Source organism: Sinocyclocheilus anshuiensis, unplaced genomic scaffold, assembly GCF_001515605.1.
Source record: "Sinocyclocheilus anshuiensis isolate Anshui unplaced genomic scaffold, SAMN03320099.WGS_v1.1 scaffold603, whole genome shotgun sequence".
Classification (NCBI taxonomy): Eukaryota; Metazoa; Chordata; class Actinopteri; order Cypriniformes; family Cyprinidae; genus Sinocyclocheilus; species Sinocyclocheilus anshuiensis.
Genome location: NW_015551055.1, coordinates 397,948 through 408,395, shown reverse-complemented (window position 1 = coordinate 408,395; position 10,448 = coordinate 397,948). Strand labels below are relative to the sequence as shown.

Genomic DNA, 10,448 nt, shown 5'->3' with positions numbered 1-10,448 from the left:
AGATGCCTTCATTGACAGCAACGCCACCCAAACTTTCAAGATCCATAAAGGTACTAAAGACGTCGTTACAACAGTCGACGTTACTACAGTGGTTCTACAATAATTTTATGAAGCGACGAGAATACTTTTTGTGCGCAAAAACAAAACAAAAATAACGACTTTATTCAACAACCTCTTCACTTCTGTGTCATTCTCATACGTTGTTTACGTCCAGCGCATCCAGGTTCTACATCAGAACGCCGGCTCATTATTGGACGGCTCCTGCATCAGCATCACACGCATGCGTCGTGCTGCTCACATGTGCAGCTTTAGCCAATAATGAGCTGGCGTTTGGACGTAGAACACGGAAGCCTTCACTGTGCATACTGCATTAACCGCGTAAGGATAATGACAGGGAAGAGAAGAGATTGCTGAATAAAGTTATTATTTTTGTTTTGTTTTTGCACACAAAAACTATTCTCGTCGCTTCATAAAATTATTGTAGAACCACTGTAGTCACGTCGACTGTTTTAACGAAGTCTTTAGTACCTTTATGGATCTTGAAAGTTTGGGTGGCGTTGCTGTCAATGGAGGCCTCTCTGAGCCATCGGATTTGATCAAAAATATCTTAATTTGTCTTCTGAAGATGAACGAAGGTCTTAGGGGTGTGGAACGACATGAGGGTGAGTAATTAATGACAGAATTTTCATTTTTGGGTGAACTAACCCTTTAAATTGATTCAGAAGTGACAATAATTACTTCTACTTTGCTTTAAATAAAATAAAATTAAATAGTTGCTGTTCTTTCTATTCAAAGAATCTTGATTAAAAAGTATTACGTTTTCCACAAAAATAAACATCCATTTTCAATATTGACAATAATAAGAAGTGTTTCATGAGCACCAGATCGGTATTAAAATGATTTATGAAGGATAATGTGACACTGGAGTAATGCCAGCTGAAAAATCAGCTTTAGCATCACAGGAATAAATCATATTTTAAATTATATTAAAATAGTAAACAGTTCATTTCAATGTTGGTGATATTTCACAATATGACTCAAATATTTATATATAGTGTTTTTGCTCAAATAAATCTATAGTCTTGGTGAGCATAAAAGACTTCTTTCAATAACATTATAAAAAGCTCATGATCCCAAACGTTTAAACAGTAGTGTACATGAGAGTGAGGCAATTTGGGGTAAAAATGGCTTAACCTACTCTCTGATCACATAGCGAGTAATGTTAAAATGAAAAGTCACAGTTAATATCCCTTCTTGTTCATGAGTCACACTGGAAATAGAAGGTCAAGTTGCATTGCATTGCATTGCAGAAGAGAGTATTCACTGGTTGTGTGCTGCACGTTTTAGAAATGTAGTAGTTCATTTGCGTGTTCTATTCATTTGCTAGATGCTGCTTAAAAGTAGTATACTAAAGAAAAAAGTATGGTAGTTTGCTATTCTGAACGTAGCCATAGACATTATTATGCTACAGAGTGAATGCAGTGCACACAAGATCTATTATTCAGAGTGGCAGATATTTGGCAAGCACTTCTCTTTGTGTTTGCTGTTGACCCTTGTCTAACAGTCGCTGTATGTTCTATATCTGTCCTCAGGTCAGGTGGGATTGGTTGTTGGGCTGCTCTTTGCTTTTCTAGTGCTTCTCCCTGCTGTACTTATTGCCTTCTACTGCATCAAGATAAAAAGCTCCTACTACCACAAGTGGAGAACACAGAGAGAGAAGAGCAAAGCCAGCAGGTATTAATGTAGCAACACACACACACAGTTATGCAGCGCCTTTACAAAGTGTTCAGACCCTTTTACAGTTTTGTTAAAAAATGTATGCATTTCCATTTACACAAACCACCACAGAAACAATGTGAAAATGGCTTCATAGAAGTTTGAATTGATTAATAGCAGAAAGCTAAAATCTCAGACCGTGTATTGAGCTCAGAAGTGTCCTGTTTCTTTTGATCATCTATTGAATTTATTTTTAGTCCCGTTATGCAAATTCATTTGATTGGACATGATTTTAGAAAGGTACACCTGTTTGTATTTGTACACACTGAATGGCAGAGCAAAACCCTAAAAAAAGGTCTTTGAAGTTATGAAAAAAAAACTTTATTAGCTCTTTGAGATTATCCATAAAAAACATGTCTGGGCAGTCAAGGTTTCTAGAGGTGCAGTGGCCTTCGGTGTTGTCAGATGGAAGACATTTTGAGCCATTCATCTTAAAACTGGCTGTTTAGGTAAACTGGCTATTTGGTTCCTGGAGAGACCCACTGAATTCATGGCATGAGTGAGAGAATAAGTGAGAGAGTGAGCGATTTCGACCGCATTGACTAGTGGCTCCTGTGGCATGCTGAGTGATTCAGCACAATATTATCTTCTTTAGGTTTCCTCAAGCCCATCCGTTTTACTATATCTCTTGGATAACAAACTGCCTCCATTGCTGGTGCCCTGTGATATATCTAATATCAAAATGCCTTTTTGCAGATTCAAAACTCACACATAAATGAATCCCAAATAAGTGTAAAAATCATATGCTACTCTACATGGATACATCTGTCTATCATTCATTTTGTTAACAAAAATAGACTTTTAAAAGAATAGAATAAAGAGGTGATTTTAACTACAAAGATAGAAAATAGTAAAAAATAATACAGATGGATAATACAGAACCACACCTTCTTTCTTTGTGTGCACATTTGGGCGGCATTATGCTAATATTTCCACATAGTGACGTAGATATGTGGAGGCGTGTTAGAACGAGCCATTTTAGGTTGCCGTGGTTGACTCTTAACTTTTATAAAGAATATCTCTTTGGATTTGAGACTTTAGTCTTTGCAACTTTACAGATCTTCTTTATGCACCAAGAGCTTGTAACACTCCAAAGAGAAAGGAAAACTTTAAATCGCATCATATGACCCCTTTAAAGACAAGAACCCCTTCTGTTCATTTACACAATTATGGATATTATCTGGCCCCTTAGATAATATTAACTCAGTGATCCCCCTGCCCTTATCTGAGTTGTTTTAATTTTTTAATTTTATTTAATTTTATTTATTTATTTTTGTTTATTTCAAACGCTATCAGTCTATGTTTCAAATCTAATCAAGCTATATCAGGGACACATTTTGCTTTGCCAAATTGCTTTCAAACAATTGTTTTGTGATCTGCTGTAAAATGACTTTTATGAGAAATGAAATGTAACTGTTCTACAGAGTGCAAGCCAGAGCCCCCTGTCTTTCATCTCAGGCCCTCTAAACATATGTGATTAGTTCAGCTGTCAGTATCCGTTGAAATCTAATTATGTGATCTATCTTCACATTTGCTGAAAACAGCAGCTGCAGAGAGATAACTGAGGTTACTTCACTTTGAATCCTCCCCTTACCAATCATTAAAAACATTCAAAGTTTGTCAGATTAGGTATGGTATTATCCTTTCTTCTAGTCAGTGGCAGACCAGGTCGTGTTTGGCATGGAGCAGTTCCCCACACACACGGTCTCACATCTGAACTCTCTCAGTTTCAGAAAAATCACAAAATTTAATGCAACCTAATAATTACTGATATACATCTACTGACTAATACTAACAGATGTGATTTAGATTTTTTATTTATTTTTTGTTAAGTTGTCCATTGAGCAAGGTTTCAACTTACACTGTACCAACTCTTGCACTTCAAGCGATGATTCACCCAAAAATGAAAATAATGTCATCATTTTCTAACCCTTGTGTCATTCCAAACATGCATGATTTTCTTTATTTCTTCTGTGTAAGATATTTTAAGAAGTGGCTTTGTTTTTTTTTTGTTTATACAGTGGCAATTCATGTAAGACTTTAAATCCAAGAATATCTCCTGCAGCTTCAAATGGACATGCTTAAATCTGTTTCGCATCAGTGTCAGTTAGGAAAAATCTGTGTAGTATAAAAGCCAAAAAAGCAGAGGGGTTATTCTCTGCAACAGGCTTTAGGATTGGCAGGCAACATGACGGAGGTTGAATAGAGCCAAATATAGAGTGATGCTTGAAGAAAATCAGCACACAACCTCCGTCAAGAGAAAAGATTCTTCATTCAGTGTCAGAATGACCTGGAGCACAAAGCCAAGATGATCCTGGATTGGCTTTGGGACAAATAATGTCCTTGAGTGTTCCATCTAAAATGACCCCATAGAAATACTGTGGGCAAACTACTCAAAGTTTGAAGAGATCTGCAAGGGCGAACGGGAAAAAAGAATCCGGGTGTGCAAATCACACCCAAGAAGACCTCCTGCTGTCTTCACTGCCACACAGCATGCACAGCTACACAGGGTCTGAATACTAATGCAAATAATACATTTCAGATTTTTTTCAAACATACATAATAAAAGTTCACTTTGTCCTTTTGGTATATTATGTCAAATACAATAAATTATTCAGTCTATCCTGAGCTATGAATACTCAAGGGGTCTGAATGCTTTCTGATGTCACTCTATGAACATACACGTATGCTCCAAAAATGTTCATTATCCAGTGCACTTTTGAATAACATGCTTAGAAAATTATGGTATTATATTTGTACATGCTGAAAGTCTGTAGTCAATCTTGTGCTTTACAAACTGACAAAAAAACGCAATGGTAGTCAATTTCACTTCTAGTCTGTTCACTAAATTATTTATTATGTGTTTTCATACGTTTTCAGAAATGAGGGCTCCGTTGAAAAGGGGAAGAATGGACACCTAAACCCTGCTTTCCATCTGAAGGTGGTGGGACCCTCCAACAGAAGTGTTAATCTTAAGGTATGGACACTTTAGTCACAGAGGAGAGAACACTTGTATATATAATCTTTAATACGAATTATACAAAACTTTGCATTACATTATACTTAGTACATATTTTTGGGGTTGGCAAGATGTTGTTTTAAGTCTCTTTTGCTCACGAAAGCTACAGTTAATTGATCAAAAATACAGTAAAAATAGTAACAGTACTGTGAAATACTATTACAATTTAAAATAAATACAATTTAAAAAGTTATATAAAAAGTTGTATATTAATATCTAAAATGTCATTTATTTCTGTGATGGCAAAGCTATATTTTCCGTAGACATATTTTAGTGGCCCAAAACAGATAACAGACTAATAAAGATGCAAGATTTGCTACAAATTAATTTTTCACTTGCATTCATCAGTTTTATGACCCCATTCACCTCTGTCAAGACATTAGTCCTTTGAAGTGCATTTTTTCATTTTCATTTAGAGATTTATGATGGGGTTTGTTTAGTATGTATTATGTGATTTTTTCAGATCATGTAGTAGCATCACCAATATCTCATCATCACTTTGCTTTTTTTCCTCTTAAGCTACCTCACACCAGCAAGGAGGTGCTTCCTCTGAGGCCAAACCCAGCCTCCAACAGTACTCAGCCAGTTAATATTGTCCGTCCTCTCCGGCCGGCTCCGTCGCCATCCCTGAGCAACATCAAAGGACCTCGACCTCCTCCGCCTATCAGCAAGCCACCCAAATCTGTAGCATCACCCCAGAAGCTCAGTCCTCCCAAGAAGCCTCTACCCCTCAACCCTTCACGCTCACCACTGGTGAGAATTCAGTGTACTCATATTCTTTTGGTTTAATCAAAATCACTGTGGGAGCCAAAATAGGTCACAATCTCATCAAATGAAATGCTGCTTGAAACACCTGTTTTAATCACGCCGTCAGAAATCCTGAAGAAAGCACACCTCAAATACTTATTCACTTCTTTTTCCTATCCTCATACAGAAGGTATCAGAACAACAGCCTCGACCCCCGTTCACACCCCCCCAGAGGCCTCTTCCTCTCAGCCCTGCTCGTGGAGCACAGCCCAAACCCTCTGGTGGGGGGCTCATGGTGATGATGCCCCCTTCAGTCGGACTCAAGCCTGTGGGAAAGGTGACTGCTGTTCCCCCTTTAAAGGCATTCCGGTGAGTAAAAACATCAAAAGTTCCACAGATGAGCTTAAAAGTAAAATACAGCTACAGACAGCGATGATGGGCCACTGGTGGCTTTAAAAAAAACTATTCACAGTGGCAACATGCATTTAAACAGGACTACTTTGAAGTCTTTTGCACGTGTCACACATCCTGCTGCCAGCTGGCGGCGCTGTGACCGTGAACAATCCATGAACATCCATGTGATGAGTCCGCATAACCAAATATACACCAATTTGATCTAAATCAGATAATCAGTCAATCCAATTGAGCTCAATCCAAATGAAATTGTGTGGTGTAGATCTGGCATATTATGATCAATAAGAAAAAACTAAGCAGATTCAAAAATATTGTCAGGCTGCATATGTTTACCGGACCCCTTTTATAATTTTTTCCTTTTTACATATGTTTATTTACATCTTACAAACTGGTCAGAGGAGGAGACTGAATATTTACTTGCTTATGTAATTGCTTAAAAAATATATATACATACATACATATATACATACTGATGGTACTGTAGCTCCAATAATGCTGTGACTGTGTTGACAGGGTCACTGCGTATGCCCTGAAGTTTTGTTAGAATATAAAATGCACATGTGAACGAAAATGTGAATCAGATTGCAAAGTTTAGGGTTCATGTAAACAGAGTTTCAGAATCTAAAATTGGATTACATTAATTTGGATTAACAAAATTAGAGCATGTAAACATCCCTATTGTCTTGGCATCATGTTGACCAAATTTGGTGACAATCACACAAATCCTCTAGAAGGAGTATTTAGAAGTTCAGTGAGACTCTGAGGATTCAACTGTATATGCTGAAAACTGCATTTCATTTTGACAGGGTATCATGTTTATATCATGGTTTTTCACACAAAAAGAAAGGCGCAAGTGGTTTGTTTGAAATGATGGTCTTTGAAAAGCATTCATTTAACAGACTTAACTGTCTTGTCTGTCTTTTCCACTCAGCATTTATGACTTATTCTCACCAAAATATGCAAATTGTGACGCCATTAGCTAATTAGCATACTAATTGTAACAGTTGACTGAACAGTTACTCTCCAATAAGAAAGGCAGTCCTAATGAGTGAGAGTCCGTCTGCTCTAATTATTCAATACTTTGTTTTTCTTTGCCAGAGCAAATGGATCAGAGTCAATGTTAGATACAAATAAGCGTGCCGAACAGTGGGTGGTGAGGCGTGCGCTTTGGATATTTTATGGGATTCTTATTCTTTTCAACTCTCTACCTATTCTTGAGTGCAGTAAATATAGGACTGAATTTTTACAACACATCAAACGTTTGGACGGGGTTTTACTCATTTATATACAGTAATAGGTTTTATGGGGAAATACACATGCCCCAATAGAATATTGTAAGAAGTGAATTTTGCAAGTTTAAATCTTCTTTTCTCTCCTCGAGTCTTCACATCAATGCTAGTCCGCTATCAGTTCTCAAAAGCAGCCGTCTAGCACTTATTTTCAGAAATAACTGCACCGATATCCAGGCCTCATTTCTGCTTGTCTCCAGCACTATGCTCCAATCTAAGAACAACCGAATCTCACTGAGTTTCAGCTTGTGAAGATAAATCTGTTCGTAGCTTCCCAGTGGCAGCGGCAGCTTAGTACTATGTTGTGATAAAAAATACGAATTCATTTTTAACACATAACAGTGAGACTCTGAGGATTCGACTGTATATGCTGAAAACTGCGTTTCATTTTGACAGACTCAGCAGGGTATTATGTTTACATCATGGTTTTTCACACAAAAAGAAAGGCGTAAGTGGTTTGTTTGAAATGATTGTCAGCCTTGGAAAAGCATTAATTTAACAGTGTAAAGTCTTTCAACTGAAGGATCTTGTGAGAAATATGAGGTAAACTGAGATAAGCACACACTTCCATTCCTGCCTTTACAACAATTTTAACCCTGCAAGCCCTATTTTTTTAATGGAATAGTTTATTGAAACTTTAGACAAAATATAAAAGTAAAGCTTTAAAAAAAGTGTTTATATTTTTATATTCAGGCTTTAAAGGCTCATATAATATGAATATAGGGAGAATATGGAGCTCATACGACCAAAAAGTAAGATGAATTTCTGATATTTCTGCTTGCAGTGTAAATCAGTGAGATTGACAGTAGAGCAGACAACTTAAAGTTCTAGTGTATATCTAACCAATGTTTTTTTTTTCAGACCTGTTTCAGGACCCAAACCAATCATAGTTCCATCCACTTTCCGAAAATGACGCTTGCAGGATTAATTTCTTAAAGACTTCAGCCAGCCTATTTGCACTAAATAAGGACCCTTGGCGACTGGTATTATAATGAGCTGTCTCACAAGGGATGGAAGAGCATGGTGCTAGGGCCCTGGATGAGGCCTCGCAAACCGGCGTTCAAATACAGCCGGCACAGCAGAGATGACGTGGTTTTGCATGAAAATATGCAGACTGAGAAAGTTTTGGATAGACTATCACATTGCCAAAACCTTGACTTTTTATCACCTTGCCATTTTTTTATACTTATTTGTTTTAATACCATGCCTCTGTCTTGTTTACATTTTTTGTTTGACTGTCATCTATTTGTCAAGTGCCAAAGATGTTGTTTTCATGCCTTGTTTAATTTGTTGTACTGTGCTGTATGTGATTTTGTGTTTGGTACATAAAATATGTTATACCTTTTTAGACACCATGTTGTTTGGTCGTCCTCACTTTATGACAGACTTTACATCAGGTCTAATTGTTTATATCAGGTCAAACTCAACGGAGGTTTGCAGTGAACAGAGAGTTCTATATGAGAATAATGGAAAAGTTGTGATTAAAAAATTGATGAATTGTGTCATTTCTGTGTGAAACCAATGCAAAAACAATGACAAACAAGTTATCTAAACATTCCTAAGTATATCTAAATGGTAGTGGTATTTTTGTTTGCCAATGATGCCTACATGAGGAATAAGAATATTTAAAAATGACTTAAAATATGGTTTCCTGAACAAAGACCAGTATGAAAAATAAAGTACTATGGAAAGTAATTAGTCACTAAAGACTAATTTAGTCTAGAATTAGTCCATAAACGTGTCTCTGCACAGGAGCTTAAGATTTTGTTCAAATTTCTAAACAGGCTTATTAAAGGGGTCATATGATGCGATTTCAAGTTTTCCTTTCTCTTTGGAGTGTTACAAGCTCTTGGTGCATAAAGAAGATCTGTAAAGTTGCAAAGACTAAAGTCTCAAATCCAAAGAGATATCGGAGTCCAGCCCGGGGTCGTCACATGTGGTTGCCGCAAGCCCGCCCGCCGCCGCTAACTCAAGCCGGCCTCTGCTCACTCTAGCCGCCGGCCTCTGCTCTCTCTAGGCCTCTGGCCTCCACTCACTCTAGCCCGCCGTGTGTTACGCTGTGTTTCGTTGTGAAAGCGAAACCACTTTGTTTGAAAATAATGTTTTTTTAACCTTAAACTGCATAAACACATTTCATTACACCAAATACACAAAATAATGTTCTTTTTAGCAACATGACCCCTTTAAAAAAAAAAAAAGATTCATGCTTTTGCTTTTCCTGTGAAAAGCGATAACTGCTTGCGTATCTTACCAATGCATTCTTTTAAACTGTTTTGCAGTTTTTGAATGCATATTTTCCTATATTTAAAATAGAAACAAACAAAATGACCGTATAATGCATGAGAGTTTGGCCTTGAAAAGCATTTCTAAAACATTTCTTTCTAAAACATATTATATCTGCATGTGGTTTCAGCACTCTAATCTGTGCAGTCTTGAGCTCCAGCATATTAAAATATTCCGGTGAAGTGCTGCTGGATTGTACTACACATGACCCCACCTGCATGAAACGGTGGCTCTCTGCAACTGAATCCCAAACCCTAGAGAGGCTTCTGTTTGATTTGCAGCTCATTACACACAATCAGACCTGCCTCACCCCCTCATATGGACCGATAAAGCTCCACTGACAGCTGCGGCTGGTACATTTAAAAGCAGGGAGGAACTGAAACTCAGCTGTCAGCAGAAACCCTCATCGCTCTAAACTGACGAGCAGCCTTTCTGCTTCAATTTTTGTTTTTACTTGAAATGAATCCTGCACAGTGTCGTGGCCATATTCAGTCTGCTGAGCAGGCACTTCTCACGCTGTGCTCGTGTACATTGCATTGTGTTGGTTTTAATTCAGTTTAGTTTCTCACTCTCCTACATGCCCGGAGTCCATCCCTCTCATGTCTATGGGAGATGGTGTGTGATTAATTATGTAGGAGAAGGTAAAGGAGCTGTTAAGTCAGGAGAGGAAATCAAGCAGTGTAGTAGAAAATAGGACTGAATCACCCCCCTCTTAATATCAGCACCTATTCCCTCTTTAATAAAAGAGGACACTAAAAATGCTTCTGCAGTCAGTGTGATTTAATGTTATGTTACAAATATAAAAATACAAAGACATTTACTACATTCTATGACACTTTCAATGAATAGGGTACATAATACAGTACAATGGTTAAAACTTAATTTGTGTTATTTTATTTTCTAGCTAATATATATATATA

The 10,448-nt window shown here is 37.3% G+C and overlaps 1 protein-coding gene across 1 annotated transcript in view; it reads left to right on the top strand.

Annotated features, from left to right (window-relative positions):
• The window catches only part of LOC107661973 (disintegrin and metalloproteinase domain-containing protein 33-like), a 101,539-nt gene extending 93,025 nt beyond the window's left edge, over positions 1-8,514 (top strand). The window contains exons 18-22 of the mRNA XM_016451799.1: positions 1,593-1,734; positions 4,657-4,753; positions 5,315-5,548; positions 5,730-5,911; positions 8,107-8,514. Coding sequence (XP_016307285.1) covers positions 1,593-1,734; positions 4,657-4,753; positions 5,315-5,548; positions 5,730-5,911; positions 8,107-8,158 — 707 coding nt within the window. The 3' untranslated portion in view covers positions 8,159-8,514. The remainder of the gene's footprint in view (positions 1-1,592; positions 1,735-4,656; positions 4,754-5,314; positions 5,549-5,729; positions 5,912-8,106) is intronic.
• The last annotated feature ends 1,934 nt before the right edge of the window (positions 8,515-10,448 follow it).